The following is a 19,363-nucleotide window of genomic DNA, read 5'->3' as shown; positions in this document are numbered from 1 at the left end:
CATACGTACAAAAAAAACATTTGCCAAAAACACTGCTGAAGGAAACAACTTCGGCAAATGGCCTTTCACAACATAAGTCAGATTCCTCCGAGGTTTCTTCCCGAAACGTCGCCTCTTATAAACTTTTTCTTTTGAAGGCAGTATTATTAACGGATGCAAAATTTTTAATATACGTAGCAGCTATAGTGTTGTAGGCCATTGCTGGATTGTTACCAACCGAGGACAGTGCAGCAAAATCCATTGGAGTATAGTACTGTAATAATTGTCGTGGACTATGCTCTAATTTACCACCTTTTAACCAACGTGAACGTTTTGTCACATAATCCCCACAACTAGCATTGGGGCATGGGGAATCCGTCATCCAAGAGCAGAATAATAAATGGGTCTGTACTTGTACCATGCAATACAGTACTCGACTTACGAACGGGTTATGTTCCTGAGACATTCGTAAGTAGATTTGTTATCTCGGAACTCAATATTATGTACATGTGGGCAGTGTTTATAAAAAGTGTTATGGTTCAACAAAAAAATGGGAAGCACTGTAAAAAAAAAGGGAAGCACTTAAACTAAAAAATATTGTACATTTGCATGTAATACTTTAATACTGTATCGTAAATAAAACATAAAAGGAATACATTTTTATTTTCACTTGAGTCCTGATACTGGCTTACTTGTCGGAAGGGGTGTTTCACACGGGATGCTGGGACTCATTACACCTTGTGGAGGATCACTCCGATGAACAAAATACTTATGTAGTTCGTTGATATGACCGAACATTTGCATGTCGGATGGTTGAAAATAATCGTATGGCGGTTCGTTCATAGTTAGAACGTTCGTATCTCAGGGACTGCCTGCACATCCGACACCAGATTTCCATCCCAAGGAAACTCAGACTAATTTTATTATTCGGTCCACAATAATGTACTTTACTGTCTTGGATAAAACCGCATTCATTGAACAAGGCCATGCAGTGCAATATTTATTTCACCGTCCATATCTCCAAAACTGCATATTCAAACGTACACGTGATAACTCGACAGAACTCACATATGGTTTAGGACAGGGGTCGGCAACCTACGGCTCCGGAGCCGCATGCGGCTCTTTACGGGCTGCTTCTTGACAATATGTACGTATGTACAGTATGTACTCAGATGCATTGCGGCTCTTGAAATACTGAATTTTCTACCGAATTGGAAAGAAATGGCTCTTCTTGTTATTTTGGTTGCCGACCCCTGGTTTAGGAGATACATTACAGTTCAGGACATTTCATATAACACCTACATTAGGTGATGAGGTGCACGACCCAGTCACATTGTAGGTGCACATATCTCAATAGAAATTACACAGGCAGAATAACAACACACTCGGTGGAGGAGGGGGGGTGATAAAAATAAATGTCTAGAGGTACACATTGTTGTAAAGCATAACCTTTAAACATTTAAGTGACCTATAAGGCATTTTAGAATTGATCAAATGCAGTATAGTACCCAGCATTTTGAGGATTTCACATCTGGCAACAATCAAGTGAAAATTGAGATACACCTCTTATTTACCTTTTACAAATTGCTGCTGCTGCTTCAAAAACGGAAGGAAACACACCAAATAATTTGTTTTAAGTAATTCAAGCCATTTGTCTTGCACTGACAAATAATTAAGGATCAAATAAAAATTACTGTTCATTGGTTAAATATTTTGGATTCTACCATCATGATTTTAGCCCTTGCCAAACAATTCCAGAAGGGCTCCCCTGTTGCTCATGGGGGCTCTTGGTCAGTCAGGTTTGACTATGATAGGTTCACATATCATTCACGATTTACGTTAGTCTTGGTCATAACCACTGTGCCACCGATTACAAAACATACTGTTTATGCAATGCAATAACAGTATGCATTGCATAAACAGTATCGTTATGCATTGCATAATGATACATTAATTCTGCAAAACTATTTACATTACATGGACCAAGACAAATCAACAAATACATTGAAAAACATGTTATATGAATTCAACAAACGTGTTCCTGGGATTTGTATATTTGTATTTATTCAGGTGTATAAGATAACCCTTCAGTGAGAGGCATCAGGAAGGCTTGTACTCGGCAGGCAGGTGGATTTCTGGCAGCAAATTGCAGCTGGTGATGATGTCCATCTTGTCGCGGATGCTGTGTAGGTTGTCCAGGGCATGGTGCAGGCTGTTTGACGCCTCTATGATGACCACCTGTGAGTCGCCCAGCCGCTGCGTGGTGTTGCGCACGTCCCTGGCGGCTGTGGTGTATGCCTTGCGCACCATCTCGGCCACGTCACCCCGCAGACGCGCGTTGCTTTCTCGGAGCTTCAGTTGCAGCAGCGTGTTGTAACTCCTCGTCCCCGGTGGCCGGGAGATTTGCGCGGGCACTTCTGTCTCGCCGCAGATCTCCACCCTCCCGGGTCTCCTCTCCACAGTCAACGATGAGATGGCACCTTGCCCTGTCAGCGAGGTCAGGTCCTCGTGTTGTATCAGACCGTTGTTACGGACAGCTTGAATCTCTTCTTCTGCTTCCTCCCCTTCATCCTCGTCTGTTTCGGAAGCCTCTCCTGTGACCACCATGCATGCGCTGGGTTCTGCTGCTACTGAAGTGGTACACACCTCCTCATCTGAGTCGGTCTCCGAGGCCTCCCCCTCCACAACCGTTTGGTACTTGCTGGATGCCATGGCCCTGTGCCCTCATGAACAACAACACTTTTATTACAGAATTATAATTTAGCTGCCATGAAATAAGCACTCGTTTACTGTACTAAAAAAATATATTCACAACCATGGTTTAATCAAAGAGTATTAACAACTGCTAGCATATGATTATAACATACAATAGATTAAGAAATATGAAGCATTTACACACCACTTATTCAAATTTGTTTTATAAAGTGTATGAAATTGGGTCACACGTGAGAGGCTTTACACACAGAACTTAGTCATGGTAAAGCAGAACTTTTAAAATTGCAAAAGTACATCTAACCAATGAGCACTAAGCATGAGGTATATTTTAGTATTTTCAAGCGTAACAATAGTCAGCATTTGGCGCAAATGCACGAAAATGGGCATTGCTCAGGCACTCATTCTCCCAAAAATGTTTAATTGTGTACTCCAATGCAAACTATAACGCAATATATAATATAATCAATGGGACATTGAATGAGAAACCTCTCCTTATACAATAAAGTATTGCCATAATAATCGTAATATGGTTGAATAATTAATCAGATGGACCTCACCTGGTAACGTCTTAGAAGGAACTTATCTGGCTGCATAATCAAATAGCCCGTCAACTGGTCACATCTCAGTGGGGCCTCACCTGGTTAAATAATCATATAGCCCATCAACAGGTCAGAGGGACCTCACCTGCTTAAATAATCATATAACCTGTCAACCGGTGACATCTCAGTGGGACCTCGCCTGGTTCAATTATTATATAGCCCGTCAACCGGTCAGAGGGACCTCACCTGGTTGAAAAATCATATAACCTGTCAACCGTTCACATCTCAGTGGGACCTCGCCTGGTTCAATTATCATATCGCCCGTCAACCGGTCAGAGGGACCTCACCTGGTTGAATAATTAATCATATAACCTGTCAACCGGTCATCTCAGTGGGCCATCACCTGGTTGATTAATCATATAGCCCCTCACCCGTCACATCTTAGAGGTACCTCACCTGTTTGAATAATCATATATCCCCACATCTGGTTGAATAATCATATAACCTGTCAACCGGTCACATCTCAGTGTGATCTCACCTGGTTGAATTCAGGTCCACGAAGTCGCCGCGTTCCACTCACTCCGTCGCCGCGACGCCTGAAAGTTGCCTGGCTTAAAACCCGCAAGCAGCAGATCGACACGGTCTAGACGTCATCGTTATAATTGTCACCATGAATGACCAGAGGCAAGCATAGTTGTTATAATTGCTGCTGGTGATTGGTATTGTTGTTGTGATTGTATCGCTCGCGACCGTCACTTGCTCGCACCACGGGAAGGGGCCGGTCACGTGAATGGCGTCAGCTGTTACGGAATCCCGTGAGGGAGCGGGCGGCGGCTTTTTCCTTTTCCGCCTCCGAGGCCTCCGTTTTACAAACGCGTTTTTAAAATAAAAACTTTGTTTTTCAATGAGAAAACGTGTGCAAGTTCTGGTCACAAAAGCAATTTTTTGGGGGAATAATAGCCATTTGATGTACTTTTGAGGCATAAGCAATTAGAAAATAACACTAACCATTAACAAAAATTGTGTTACATAATGGAATCAAAGTTTGGGTTGTTTAGCCGAGCGAACTTGTTTCTGCATCATGGGACCCCCCTGGCCAGTATCAAAATGTAAGAATAGGTTTGTTTTGTTTGCATGTTCACCACAAGTACGTGTGGTTAACGCAGACACGATTCCTTGCACAATGTTTATGTTAGGTGTTTTAACATCTTAACACCTATTCTTGGTTCTTTCGGTAAAGTCACGTAGAAGAGAAGAATAAAATAATACAAAATATCAAACAATACAATTCTCATGACGTTTCGACTGCAACACAAGCAATCATCATCAGGGGTGAAATCCACAGCTGTTCTTGCTGTGGAACGTCCTGAGAATTTGTATTTTACATTTTTATTATTTTATTATTATTTCCCTTCTACGTGACTTTAAATAAACGGAACATGTTTACACTATCTCACCCATAAAAAAAAAATCTTATGGAATAACATTGGTCGCGAAAGCCTCCGTGTTAAACCTGAAACCTTAACGTCACCTCGTATAACATCTCTGTTATAAGTTCGATTGCCAACAAAATAAAAAATCTATAAACGAAACTTAAAAGATAACGGAGTAATTAAACCTCTGGTCTGGCATCGCGTGGGGGGGGGACCCGGTCACGTCCGGGTTAGTGCGTCTCCGTCTCACACGTTCACCCCCCTAACTAAAGCGCCGTCAATATAAACTTACACTTGTGATTTTAAACATTTACTAGTAACTCTTGCGATGGCTGCACGTCTTAACTGGGCTGTTTTTGTTCGTGTTTAGTGCGTTTTTGAGGACTTAAGGCCGGTAAGGCCTAGTTCGCAAGTGCGTGACCGGCCTCGACTGGATCGGCAGCCGCCAACGAAGCCTCAAACCCGGCCAGAGGCGGCGAGGAGCGACCACCTATCCCACCTCATCTCGGTCTCCTTACACCATGCGTACGTGTTGTCGATTGTTGGGTTGTAATGCTGAATACTTGTCCTTTGTGTTTTTATTAGAACGTCAAACTGAAAGTTCTAAGATGCCAACATTTTAAAAATCTACAATAGAGCTTTTTGGGTTAGGTCGGTCGCGAAAGCCTACGTGCTAAACAAATTTGTTTGTATCACATGCAAATGCATGTCTATACAGTACTATTATATACATTGTTCACTATCATAGAGAGCTGAATAATGGACGATGTATATAAGCCAAACAAACTACGTAAGCAAGGTGGACGTGTTCTACCACTGACCGTTTAGATCAAATACCATAAAGCCCAGACTTTGAAGACGCTCTTCGTATGCCTAACGTGGAGGTGGAGCGACAACTATAATTTTACATTTAAGTGGTTGAGTCGTATAATTGTGTCAGGAGCGGCAGGCCAGCTAAATAGAAGACACGGTTTCGCCGCCAATGCTATTCACAGGAACATGGGGTGATGTTTTGCTAAAATTTTATTGGAGGAACAAAGGCAAACAAATAAATAGAGAAGTTATTAATCATCTCGGATTTTCTAGTTGTATAGTCATTATAACGTCCAATGGGAATGAACCAGACAATATTAGAACATCTTCACGGAGAAGGCTGCAATGTTGGGCTGAAAGTAAATATTGGGAAAACAAAATTAATGTACAACAAGTTTGCTACATAAGTAGAAACATTGTGAGGGGAACATGGCTGGAAAACAGCAACATAATGTGAACCAATGGCAGTTATTGAACTAGAACTGAGATCAATATAATGTGGGTTAATTGTAATGTTTTTTGGAAATCTGGACTTGGTAATGAAAAGCAACATCCCAATGTGTCTGAATGGGAAACATTTTAATCAGTGTGTATTTCCTGTATGAAATGGATCAGAAACATGGATATCGATAAAGAGGATGGAAAACAATCTCAAACGTACACAGAGGAGTGTGGAGAGATGCATGCTTATGATTACACTGAGAGAGAAAGGATACCACGGATTAGAGAACAATGCAGGTTAAAGGAATAAACTGGCGCTTAGGCAGGAGACGTCACCATAGGCCGCTGTCAGTAGCCTAAAAGAGGCCTAGAAATAGGGTTTCGTTCCACCAAGTGGGGCACTACCTACTTTTTTTATATTTAACATCAGAAATATATAGAGATTCCTTAGGAAAAAGTTATCCGCACACAACCTTGCCGTTTTTGAGAAAAATGATGCTAAAGGTGCCCATTTTGAAAAAAAGGGAAACCATAGGGAATTTTGCACTTTCAAACCTGTTTATCATATAAACCCAAAAATGCAGAATTACCACTTGAAGTACAAAATAAACCAGTTTGAAATGTGTGATATACCTGAAGTTGCTATCTATGCACAGTAAACATGATAAGATTATCAAGAAAACTTCTACTGTAGCATTAACATCCCAATTACTTCTCATTATGTTGTTCCAATTCAAAGGTAATATTTGAGGTAAAATATGAATAACAAATAGAATTAAGCCAAACTATAATATATATATAAAAAACTCTTTTCAAAATAGCACATTTAATGGTGAATTGTCAATTCGCATACACGAGCAGTAACTGCACTACATGTACATATTCACAGGAATGATTATTGTAAACAAGATTTAATTTTGATTGATTTATATTAAATATATATATCCTATATTAATTTTATTATCATATACACATCACTAAATATCAAGATCACTGTCCTCACTATCAAATTCACATGAAACAATATCCTCAGTTAATCTCACATTGTCACAATGAACACATTTACATAGGTCAGTGCAGGCCAGGCCAGCCTTGTGGCATGAGCACCTTCCACCTGTACAAGTACCAGACTTACACCCACAGTGGAGTGACCCCAAAATCTGTTGAGGAGCTGGATCTTTAGTCATCCATGATATGATGAGATCACCATCCTTGACAATCCATCCAAAGCCGTCTGGACTGGGAGCATTTATAAAAGGATCCAATGCTCTCCTGTGGATTGCAGCTTGGTAGTTAGCATGCTTGAAGTGCTCTGCAAGTGCATCTTTTGTTGGAGGTAATGCCTGTTCGGAAGAGGCCTGGACACAGAACCTATTGTATCTGGCCAAATTAACATCTGATACCTTTTCTCCATACAGCTCACACACAAAACGTTCTATGGTCACAAATGCGGTGCTGTCCATTTCAAATTGCCTCCCAAGAGCAACAAATGCACTGATGTACTCTGTGTTTCCAGACACTATATTTAGTGGTTTCTCTTTTCCTTTCCCATAAAAGGAACTAGTTGAGTCACAGCCAGTGAATGTGTGTAGTCCTATCAGTGCCTCTGTTAGTGAAGGACCCAAAGCAGAACCAATAGCCTGGAGATCTAACATTCTTTGCCTGTCTTTTGTTCCTGTCAGAAAGTACATCTTTGCTGAGGGAAGCTTAGCCATTATTGAAAGTGAAATGATAGCAACATCAGTGTCAAGACTCTGGATGATTATCTTATTATAAAGTTCACTCCAGGCATGTTTTGCATGAAGTAGGAGCCTCGTGTCAGCTTCTTCATGGTCACAAGTCAAATATTCTACCTCTTTGACAGACATAATGCCATCTTTAAGAGTGAGTTGATGACATACATTTCTGTGTGCCACAAAGATAGCTATGTCTTTTCCAGCTGCTTGTAAAGGCACAGTTCTCCATGTCTCAAAGAGAAAGTCTGTCAAGGCTTCTTTATTTTTACCACTGGCTAGAAACTTGGTCCACTGACTTGGAGTCTTCTGCTTGATGCTGGCGACTTGTTTTCTCTGCCTGTGTCCTCTTTAGAATGTTCACACTTAAATTCTAACTTAGCAATCTTTGAAATACGTAATCAACCAGGCTATGCGTTAATTGTGTGTTGACCGACCCTCTGTGTTGTATTACATTACATTTCGATATTTTACTAGGTTATTTAATTTTAGTGTGTCTTTCTCCTGATTTTCAGGCTTGCTTGCTGTGCCATCGTACTCGCAGCACCACGTTTTCTTTTGGACCACTCATTGATATGCTAATTTTTTCTAACCCCCCTCCCTCTCTCTGCCTCCGCCCCCCCTCTGTCTATTTAAGGCCACCCCACAGAGACGATCACCCCTCTCTGTCACCTGTGTTGCTCTCGCTATGTATGTATCTTGTGATATCTGTCTGCTAATATGTCTGTCTATAGTTTTCTGGTTAGATATTATGTCGCTATTTCATTATACCTGATGATGATTGCTTGTGTTGCAATCGAAACGTCGTATTCTATTATTTAATTTAATTTATTATTTTATCTTTAGACGTGACTTAACCGAAAGAACCAAATAATAATTGATGCTGTATATTTGCAGTAATTGTTGTCCAGCAACAGCACGTCTTGATCGTTCAGCATTTTTGATGCTCACTGCCGGGTAGCAATCAATGACAAAATCGACCCTTGGACAACTGAACTTTCTACCCATCTTAATCATAAGTTGAAGAAGATCATCAGCAAGCTCACCGAATGTGTCTGGTATATTCTTGAGACTCCTGATCAATGCCATGCCATCTATCAGTAGGGCACCATTATCACCAACAGTCTTGTTCACATGACAGTCCTTGTTCTTTGATTCTAAACAAGCTAGAAGAGCAGCCTTATTTGTTTTGGCTAATGAACCATCAGTGCTTGCTAGCGGGGATGAGATATTGCCAAGTGAATATGTCAGAATCTCTTTCAAGTTTACAGACCGGGATTGACTTATCACTAACAGTCGTGCACAGAGTCTCCTGTCATTTTTTAGAATGACTTGATTTCCATCTTTTGTCTTAGATGATTTCTTCATTTGATCCCCAAACGTAGTGAGCTTCAAGGACTTTATTGGAGAGAAGAAGTCTGTTTTTGATGACTGGACTCGATCTTGGATGAAATTTTTCAGAGCTGTTTCACCTTTATCACAAGCACTTTGTATGTCATCTCTGACAGTCTTTGTAGCAACAACACCAGAGCTAACACATACAAGATCTTTACGAGGCAGGAAGGGATTGATCATAGACTCAACCGCTGAAACCAAAGATATAACAGCAGCATTGTCTTTTGCAATTCCTGTTGCATCCAACTCTTTATGACCCCTCTCTTCATGTTGCATTCCAGCCATCATTTCACACTGCCTTGTGATTGCAGAACGTTCAGGATGAGACAGTATCCATCGCTGGACGGCACCTCTGTTCAATGTTATCCCAGTTATGCCGCCTTTGTTCTTTGAATCACGGTTGCAGGTTTGTTCTATTGCTTGGTCACAAGGTATGGATGAGAACCTGTTAGCATCCTTACGCTGTACTGCCCAGTTTCCTTTTGCAGTAACTTCTTCATAGCAATGTGGATGAGTCTTTGGAAGATTGATCATCTCGACCCAATATGCTGATAGGTACCTTGCATAATTTTGGCGGTCATATGCAAAATACCATGCCAGCATACGTCTCACTGTTGCTAAGTGAAGGCTCCAGTCAGAGTCTCTGGTTGCTCTAATGAAACTCAGTAATAGTTGAACCATTTCAATGTATGAGCTCCAAAGTCCAAAGGTGGGATTAACAGAGTTCATCTCATGTACATATCTATCATAGCAGGACAGCATATCTGATAATATGTCAAACACTGAGTTAGATGAAAATCCTGCCTCAGACTTGTACTCTCGTACTAGATCTTCCATGGCTGATATGTAACGAGTGTGATGTTGCTCAGGAAGGGACAGAAGAATGACCTCAACCGCAAGTTATGCATTGCTTCAAATAGGAGTTTGTGTGCACGAATGCTACGGTTGTAGTGATGTCCACTAATGACTCCATTTATTGAACCAACAGCTACCACATTTGATTCAATCAGCATATCCTGTAGTCCTGCTTCTTTGAAACGTTTGCCTATCACTGCCATAAAGGACATGGCTGTGTGGAACTCACCTTAATCGAGCTTGATCGCCGCAATCGGATGAAGCTGCACTGCTTACGTCCTCCATGTTTACATGTGCGTAGTGATATTGGCTTGATTTTAGCTCAGACCTACTTACATTTTCGATGCTGATTGGTTGAAAATCTAGCTCAACAGTTTTATATGTCTCAATAGGCAGTCAATATAGTGCGCCAATAAATTACACTTTTCTCATTAACTCCAGGATAATGCGTGGAGAACTTTTTGCTTGGATACCTTTTATTAACGTTGAACATATTGAGCAAAATAAAAAGTAGTGCCCCGTTTGTCGGAATGAAACTGAACGATACAGCTCACGTACAGCGGCCTACCACTGTATATAGCCAGTGGGCAAGGATAACGAACCAGTGGTCAAAGGAGTGAGAGCACTCGAGAAGAGATTGAGCATAAAATCAGCTCATGTGCAGGTGCTAGGTGAATTGTTGCATCGTGGAACCATGAAGGATGGTGGTGACTTGTTGAGGCCTTTGTCCGGCAGTGGATGTAGCATAGCAGATCATGAATAAAAACAAATCTTAGACCTTTGACAAAAAGTCCAGCTTTTCTGCAGAAAGTAGGTCACTGAATGAATTTATGAAAAGATTGTATCTTACGATGGTATTCCCATACACCACCTCACATTTTTCAAAATAAATTCATTCAAATACAGACATGGGGAGAAAATTGCTAAATTGTCTTTATGAAATTATTTGGTCGTTTAGAGTGTAAATAAAATTACCAGATTTCCCTGAATGTAATCATCTATGCCTCGAGTTTCCTGGATGGCTGCTGGCAGGGCTCCTCTCCACCCCAACAATAACTCTGTTAGTGGCTGCGGACTCTTACCACCAAAGTTCGGAAGACAAAACCAGCACCCCTAAGAGGTGGCAGTGTTTGAATACAGAAGGCTGAAACGGTTCATTTAAAATTGCTCTAACTTTTCAATTTGTGCTCTGATTAATGTCGTTCTGTTGCCAGAATATTCTTTAAATCCTAGAGAATATAAAAAAACATTCACATTACTTATTATCTTGGCATGTTATTACATAAACAAGCAGATGACTTTTAGTGAAAATGACAGCTGTCTCTTCAGAGGTATTATTCAACTCTGTGATTTTTTGTTCAAATTACCCATTTTTATTTGATGGTGAAGATTGATTTTGATTTTATATACTCTAATATGTCAATGAGCCTAATTGTTTAATGCAACTGTACAGTACAATTTTTAATAGACCAATGTTTTGGGAGTGCACCTATAACATTACATATGCAATACATTATCTCTCGGTAAGAAAAACCCTTGCCAACATGTTATTCATTTACTGTATTCTATTATCAGGCAGTATTATACAGTAAATATTACAGTATTTACAGGTAACGCTCATATTTTGCCACTAATGCCCAGGGCCCCTTTGTGAATAAGGGATAAGATACTCAGATTAACTTAAAAAAATAGTTGATTGTATGATCAACTATTTAGCACTGTCTTTCGTAACAGTGCTAAATGTATTTGCATGTACTTACGCAGACAGACTCATGAGTTACTACAGTAATTGTTAACATTCGAACACCACTAACAATTGGCATTTTTATTACATAAAAGTACAATTCCCATGGACAAGGGACATGTGACTCCTTTATTCTTTTGACACAAAATTGTGCAACTGTAACGTGTAAAAAGTGCATTTAATACATTAGATGATTTTGTGAATAGTGTAGTTGATATGAGAATAGATGTGTTTTGCCTGTGTTATTATCTTAAATGCAGTGCCCTATTAACCCATGCAGCGATTTTCATTGTATTAAAAATGTAAATGAACTCCTGGGATATTGCAAACCAATATCAGTTATTGGTTTCCATGTGCCCTGAGTAAATTTTTGGTAAATGTTATGCTACAATCTCCTTAATATTACACTTTGCATGTATTGATGTAAAGCATTAGTGTGTATCTGTGGATCACTGTAATTGAAGTATTGCTGTGTGATGAGTTTACTGCCTAATGGTGTATTGGTATATACATGGATTATTGTTGGATAAGTATGTTATTACTGCGTGGTATTAATGGTAATATTACCATGTCCCTCTGCGTGGATTTATATTCCACTATTCTATTTTAGCGTTTGGCAGCAATATATTCAGGAGCTAAATGCCAATGTCAGGTCTGCTCTCCACGAGGGAGCTTCAGGAGAGGGCTTGTTGTTTTGCTGTTTCTCCATTGAATGAGCGGATATGACAGTGGTTTAATATATGGTCCATAGTTTGGATTGTATGACCACAGTTAACCTGTGGCCTGTTATTCCATCTTAAATTCTGGATGTCCGTGTTCTTACATTCTGTTTGCCAGCATTCTTTTGTATCTGGGTGAGATATTAGGATGGTGATAGTGTCATCCCAGAAGGGGTATCGGGACTTGAGGCACATTGTTAAGGTCTTGGATTATGGGTCGGTTGTCGTTGTGAAGAAAAGGTATGAACTCCTTTTCAGTTAGCATGTCTGTGGATATTTGTTGGCAGAATATTCGCGAGAACAGGGATCCAGGGAATTAAGTGTCTATTTCAGTGTTGGTAATGATGCGCATTCCATAATGCATCGAGCAGTTTTATGTGTGAGCTCCCGGACCAGGCTGGAGCACAATAGCCTGACAATGAGTAGTGATTGGTCAGAAGTTTGCAGCACATCGGCTGAAGCGCCTCCGGTCGTTTAGGCAAGTTTCTGTAGCAGTGTGATTCTTCTTTTGGTCTTCTCACAGATCTTTTTAATGTGGGGCTTGAAGGTCAGGCTTCTATCCATGCTAACCCCTAGATATCTAGGAGTAGGATCACAGAAGGACACATCAAGGGTGACATCTGCTGCATGATTGTTCAGCTGGAAAGCATTTGTGGGTGGCTTTGGAAAGATTTGGTCAGTCTCCAGTGATGGAAATGTCTCCAAAACGTTAGATCAGCTGTATTGGCAATGTTTTCGAGCTTTATACCCTGTACAGCAAGGGCTATGTTATCTGCAGATATGAACTTGTTAGATGATGCCTATGGCAGGCCACATATATTTTCTGGACATGAGTGAATAGCTTCATAGCTCATCAGAGTCCACCAGTCCTAATCAAGATTCTGATATATGTTAAATAGTGGCGGTGCTCTTAATGAGCCTTGAGGGACGCCATTGTTCATTATTCTCTTGTGTATGTGTTTACCAGAGAGGTGTACCCTGAAAGTACGGTTGCTGAGCATCGTGCGATAGTACAACGTTTGATAATTTTTGACAATTTCAGCAGTAGGCCATGACGTCAAGCAGTTTATAGGCAGAAGAGAGGTCACTCATTGCTGTACCAGTTATCTGTTGATGCTGGAAACCAGCTTCTATGAGGATGATGAAGGCAACTATCTGTTTGCAGCAGCTAAAGCCAGTTCGAAATCCTGCTTATTCGGGAGGCAGTTGGGAATCGATAGTGGGAGAAAGTCTGGCAAGAATGGCACGTTCCATCAGCGTGGAGGGAAAAGGGATATTGGCTTGTAGCTGGAGGGATTTCTTGGTTTCAGAATGGCGATGACTTTAGCTTGCTTGAATTCTCTTGGGATTGTATCTGCCCTGTGTATGACGGTGAAGAGGTTTGCAAGCCATTGTCCATAAATTCCACTCAGCAGATGTCATGGAGGCAATTATTTAATCAGAGGCTTAATGAGCCAACGTAAGTCGTGCCATGGTAGAACATTAGCGAAGTCAGGGCACGGTCACAGAAATAATTTCCAAACCTCCCACTGATATGTTTTTTAAAATTCCCCACGGGGATTTAAGGGTTTTGTGTACTTTTGACTTTCATGTCATCACGCTACAATGATCAAAGCGGATTGGTTTTTAAACCTCAGGCCAGTGGAGGCTGTTTGTTTCTGTGTCGGTTTTTTGCTGAATAAATGCCAGTACCTTTATCCTTGTTAGCAGAAATTATAGTGCAGGTTATACTTTATAGGATGCTTGGGCAGTCATGGACAAAATTACAAACATTTCAGTGAAAGTTGGTCAGTTAAGTCCTGTGGCTTACATACTCTAGGTGCCACAACTGTCCTGTGTTTCTTTTTAAAATGAATATTTGCATGCATGTCCCCAAATTGCTAGCATAGGCTGAAAGCTAAGTATTGGATTATTTTGCTTGGCTGTTGGATGGATTATATCAGATGGTCAGAGAGGAATACAACAACAATTTACATAGCACCATAAATAAATAAAAATATGCTGAAGAAATTATTCAAGATTTTCATTTTAAGACCCTGATTTGAGCATACAAGTCACAATTTCATGATGACACTAATTACATATTGGCTCAAAATTAATTTATCAATTAGCTATTCAAAATGGATTAAAACACTTGTAACCAGGGCAAACATTTAAAATGTCATTATAGATATACGTATGATTATAATGCACTTTTTCCCTTCCAGCTGTGGATATGCAGCAGTTGTGCCCTGGCATCTACTGCGGGCGACGCCAGCTCGGTGGAAATGATACATACAGTGAATGTGGCGTGAGTATTCGTCACTGTTATTATTGTAAACATAAATGCATATGTTAATCTGCACATCTCTACATTAAACTTTGCTTTAATTTTGTAATACAGGAATCCTTTGCCAAACGCGGTTTCATGTATACACGGTTTATTATTTGTGAACCAATTTACCAACCGCGGTCTGGAAATTTGAGTATCCGCTGGTAAGCACGGGTCCGCAACACGCCTTTACGTGTTGATCGGCTGCAGTTTTCTTCCGTGCCATGGCTGTCCGTCTCTTTTGTTGTGTGTACTGTAATTCTCGTAGTGCATAGACAGCGTCGCACCGCAACCACATTCACGTTTACCTTTTCCCATTCCGAGATATCTGCAAATTGCAGTGTGGGTCCTGCTCGCCGCCGAATCTTGGAACGCTCAAGCAGGTCACGTAAATTTTATTTAGAGGCAGAGCGCCGTTATTTTAAAAGACATTGTACTGTACTCACCGCAGAGAACTGTAGCAACATGACCACACTCTATGATAGCTGGCACCAAACTGTGCCACACGCCCTCCTGCATGGCCTTGTAGGAGCCTCTAATAAAATACATTTATCGGCACATCTTCAGGTTGGAAGACGTACCGATAAAGTTCTTTTATTGAAGTTTTTTTTCAGAATCCGTTCTGATAACGTATATGTACGCCTGGCCGCTCATCTGTCATTGATGCCCCAGAAGTAGAGGGAGGGTGGGCTGAGGAGGGTGGGCTGAACCCCTTCTAACTACCCCTTGCCCCATCATCTCACTGTCATCATCGTCATCATCATCGTTAATTTTAGAGGTAATGTAATGTTTATTTATGTTTTATTATGTTATTGTGTAATGTACTGTGTTTAGTTAATGAACAAGCAAGTTAAGCTATGACAAGTTTGTGGCCTTTGTTCCCCGAAGCCCTTATTTGCCATAGGGCACTGCACTTTACCAACCGCAGATTTGTCTACCACGGCCTTTTCCAGAAAGCTAATCCATGTGGTTGGCGAGGAATTGCTGTATACTTATGGCACACAATTAAGAATTGCATTTTAAGAATGTTTTTTTTATCGTGGTGTTTTGATTTGCACTTCATGAGAGTGACTGCGCGGCTGTTTTGATCTAGGCGTGCCCTCGGGGCGAGAGGCCGGACAAGGACAAGTTTTGTCAACGCTGCGAGGAATCTCCAAACCTTTATGACTGGCTGTACCTCGGCTTTATGGCCATGCTTCCCCTCATCCTGCACTGGTTCTTCATCGAGTGGTACTCGCGGAGGAAGAGGTGTGCACGGTGCCCATATGGTTGCTGTCACAAAGCAGCTGCTGATGTTTTTTTTATCATAAGATCACGAGTGTCCAAATCCCAAGCTGGCTAATATGTTGTCGAATGTGTCACACGTGATTATTCATGATTTGCTGCTTATAGATGTATGTGGGCTTTCTGATGAGCCCTCTTTTATTGTTTATAAAGATTTTTTATGTTTTGTAATGTTTGCAAGATTACCATTTATATGTACCGAAGTTATGATTAAATAGGTACAATTATACATTCATGCCTAGCCACATGTTAATGTCCAACAGTTATGGCTGCATATTCATGGAATAACAGTTAAGTAACAAAAGGCTTGTATTATATTCTCTTCTTGTTTTCCTTTTAACTGTTGAAAGTGATAATAAAATTAAGTTGGAATTATGTAAATTCCAAAATTTTAACTATTTGATCCAATAAACAATTTTCATGTAAGTCCCTTCATCACAAAGCTGAAGTTATATTCGTATTAAAAACGAATGAAATTATTTTATTGGCTAAAATTATCCTGAACTGTTCATGCTGTTCCAAACACTTGTCTGTGCAGTGAAGAGAACACCCATTATCTTTCCAGCGATGCCCATTTGTCAGCAAGTGACCCTCTCGCTGCGTGCAGTGCGCTGCTGCTGCACTTTTCCGCAGTGTTGGAGTGCAGCGCGGCTGCCGTGGTGACGGTGCTGCTCAGTGACCCGTTGGGCTCTTTTCACGTGCGCTCATGCCGCTCGCACGTGCTCTCCGACTGGTACACCATGCTGTTCAACCCCAGCCCCGACTACATCCACACCATCCACTGCACGCAGGAGGCAGTGTTTCCCCTGTGAGTAAACGGTCTCATCACCAGATGACACCGCTGCGCACAATTATCCTTCTCCGGGATGACTGCACGAGTCGTACTGTTATGCTGCTTCAAAAATGTGCGCAGCCAGGGATTACATTTTCCTTTTGTTGATGTAATCGGTTATTCTGGTATACGAAAGACATTTTCATTTCAAAAGGTTGCATTTTGCCATGGGCTTACGGATACCATTATCAGAACATGAAACGTCAGCATTAAACTAGATTGTGTGCTAGCATTTGTTCTTTTTGATATAGTGTGCATTGCTCTGGATAGGTTTGCATGCTTGGTCAACGCCTGCATGTAAACCAGGCTGTGATGTTAAAAAAAACAATTATCATGGGATGCATATATCTCATCTACTTAGCTATTAATTCTGTTTAGTTTTGTGAGTTGTTTGCTTGTTATGCAGCGCCTGTCAATAACTGTCTCTGCTGTGCGCACAGCTACACAATCGTGTTCATCTACTACGCCTTCTGCCTGGTGCTCATGATGGTGGTGCGGCCGTTCCTGGTGAAGCGCCTTGCCGGCAGCCTGGGCAAGGCGGATCGCTTCCAAAGCATCTATGCTGCGCTCTACTTCCTCCCCATCCTCACTCTCGTGCAGGCTGTGTCTGCCGGCTTGCTCTGTGAGGGCCCAGTCCTGTCCCCTTTGTACAGAGCACTTAAACGCCTTGACTTTACTGAGCTTGCACTTGTTCTCACATTACATTAAAAGTGTTACAGTTTGTCCAGATTGTATCTTCTTCTTCAATTATTATGAATTAAATTAGCAATAGTACCCAAGAACAAATGCAAAATATGCACCATATTTGTGTTAACACCGCTGCAGATACATTATAGGTTAATTTATAGTATATAATGCGCTAACATTTCAGGTAATGGGCCTTTTAAACTTCTTGACGTTTGGGGCTTTAGTCTATTACATAGTTTTCCGTTGTGGGTGTTAATGGTGAATGTATTTTATATTTTATTCTCATGGTTTTGTGATGTTATTTACAAGTTCAAATTAAGCATGGTCACACGATAAATAGATTATTTTAAAATAACAATGTAATGCCTTTGTCTTCAATTACAGATTTTGCCTTCCCATTCATTCTACTGGTGTTTTCAATTGTGACGTGTGCTGTATACTTTGCATTAATGAAAATCGTGGTAAGTGTGATTTTTATTTTATCACCTCAATTAGTGGAAGAGCAGTCAATATGCAAAATTGTGTTGTGCAATTAAATGCGTTACTTTTATTTGGTAGTGTTTACATGGTAAAATGTTACTGTGTTCATTGGAATTTAATTAGTCTGAAAATGGAGAAATTTGGAAAAAAACAGTCCAGCAGAGGGCACTCTGTGTACCTGTGCGAATAAGCTGTGCTTATGTAATTAAGTACACCATCTTGCAGTAATTTAACATGGGAGCCTCCCAACATTTTGGGTTAACATATAGCAGCAGCTACGGGACTTATTATACAGTCAACAGTTATGATATACGATAAAGTATTTGCACACAGATTAGGTCACAACTTGGCAATGTTATAAAAAAGTGTGTTTTTGTTTTGTTTACCTCCCTTCCCTTTCATAGAACATTCAAACGTTGTTCTCCAACAAGCGAAACCTGATAGTGTTGCTGAGCCACTGGGTGGTGCACACTTATGGCATCATCTCGATCACCCGCCTGGAAAGCCTGAAGAGTGATCTACCCATGCTGGCACTTGTGCCAGGACCAGCTCTCTTTTACCTGCTCACCGCTAAGTTCACTGACCCAGAGCGGATCCACTCGGAGCTCAATGCGGGTTGAAGTTGTACATGCACTCTGGCAATGCATGTGCAGATGTCGCCAATCTTACACGAGAGGTTGTACAAAATATTGTGCTGCTGACAGCACTCACACTGGTTTATTTTTTACATTTTTAGAAGTTAAATTGTTTTCTTCATCTATTTTACTGAGAATTGTAATGGTGAGAGAAAATATTACTGCTAGTATATGTTTTGCCGTGCAGTTATCACACCAGGTAGCAAGATAGGTAGGTAGTGGAGCAGCAAATAGCTTGAACACTATCTTTATTAGCCATATTGCATGCTGGCCTTGGTTGTCAGAGGCAGCTAGGAGATTCAGTGTTAACAGAAGGGGGAATGGTTATGCATTGGACAGCACAATGAACGTATATATTGAAAAATCTGGGCCAGCACATTTGGCAAATCTGGGTGTTTAAATTCGTTTAAATCACGAGACCGAAACGTGATAAGATTTTTGGTATGCCAGGCTCAGTCTACATGGCTTCTTCTTGTGTCCTGCATGAGCATTTCTCAGAATGACCAAGGTGAGCAGCTTAGTCTGACAAAAAACTGTGTATAAACCCCTTTCTGTACATCCTTCATAAAGAGAGAATGTGTCATTTATGTTAAAATGGAGATGCTATAATTTCTTGAATCAATGTTGAAATTTGATTTGCTTGCAAAACCTGAACTCAATGGAATAAGTTATGTATGCTTTTTTGGTGTAATTATATGTATTGTTGCTTGTAATATTGTAGAGGTGTACAATATGTCATGATGTAAAATAAAATGAACAAGTACAAGC

The 19,363-nt window shown here is 40.7% G+C and overlaps 2 protein-coding genes across 6 annotated transcripts; one reads left to right on the top strand and one right to left on the bottom strand.

Moving 5' to 3' along the window:
* Positions 1 to 897: 897 nt before the first annotated feature.
* LOC144719927 (biogenesis of lysosome-related organelles complex 1 subunit 3-like) lies at positions 898 to 4,025 on the bottom strand. 3 transcript variants are annotated; one of them, XM_078596274.1, is made up of 2 exons: positions 3,772 to 4,025; positions 898 to 2,695 (listed from the first exon to the last, which is right to left on the bottom strand). In XM_078596274.1, the coding sequence occupies exon 2, from the start codon at positions 2,689 to 2,691 to the stop codon at positions 2,080 to 2,082; it is 612 nt and encodes a 203-aa protein (XP_078452400.1). In that variant the 5' UTR covers positions 2,692 to 2,695; positions 3,772 to 4,025; the 3' UTR covers positions 898 to 2,079. The 3 variants fall into 3 exon arrangements, with proteins under 3 accessions (XP_078452400.1, XP_078452401.1, XP_078452402.1); XM_078596275.1 differs by having other exon boundaries at positions 898 to 2,702; positions 3,772 to 4,009; XM_078596276.1 differs by having other exon boundaries at positions 898 to 2,718; positions 3,772 to 3,859.
* A 40-nt stretch (positions 4,026 to 4,065) lies between these two features.
* JKAMP (JNK1/MAPK8 associated membrane protein) lies at positions 4,066 to 19,361 on the top strand. 3 transcript variants are annotated; one of them, XM_078596273.1, is made up of 8 exons: positions 4,066 to 4,342; positions 5,037 to 5,191; positions 14,574 to 14,656; positions 15,771 to 15,925; positions 16,569 to 16,769; positions 17,234 to 17,415; positions 17,865 to 17,941; positions 18,365 to 19,361. In XM_078596273.1, exons 2-8 carry the CDS (start codon positions 5,188 to 5,190, stop codon positions 18,578 to 18,580), a joined length of 918 nt encoding a protein of 305 aa, XP_078452399.1. In that variant the 5' UTR covers positions 4,066 to 4,342; positions 5,037 to 5,187; the 3' UTR covers positions 18,581 to 19,361. The 3 variants fall into 3 exon arrangements, with proteins under 3 accessions (XP_078452399.1, XP_078452397.1, XP_078452398.1); XM_078596271.1 differs by lacking the exon at positions 4,066 to 4,342 and adding an exon at positions 4,805 to 4,895; XM_078596272.1 differs by lacking the exon at positions 4,066 to 4,342 and having other exon boundaries at positions 4,900 to 5,191.
* The last annotated feature ends 2 nt before the right edge of the window (positions 19,362 to 19,363 follow it).

Source organism: Lampetra planeri, chromosome 7 (genome assembly GCF_965212315.1).
Source record: "Lampetra planeri chromosome 7, kcLamPlan1.2.h2, whole genome shotgun sequence".
Classification (NCBI taxonomy): Eukaryota; Metazoa; Chordata; class Hyperoartia; order Petromyzontiformes; family Petromyzontidae; genus Lampetra; species Lampetra planeri.
This window is presented reverse-complemented; position numbering and strand designations above follow the sequence as displayed.

Excerpts from the sequence above, each read along its gene's own strand:
- LOC144719927 (XM_078596274.1), bottom strand. The coding sequence starts at position 2,691 with ATGGCATCCAGCAAGTACCAAACGGTTGTGGAGGGGGAGGCCTCGGAG.
- JKAMP (XM_078596273.1), top strand. Across the intron at positions 15,926-16,568 it reads TGGTACTCGCGGAGGAAGAG|TGCGCTGCTGCTGCACTTTT; the intron begins GTGTGCACGGTG and ends CGCTGCGTGCAG. Across the intron at positions 17,942-18,364 it reads TTGCATTAATGAAAATCGTG|AACATTCAAACGTTGTTCTC; the intron begins GTAAGTGTGATT and ends TCCCTTTCATAG.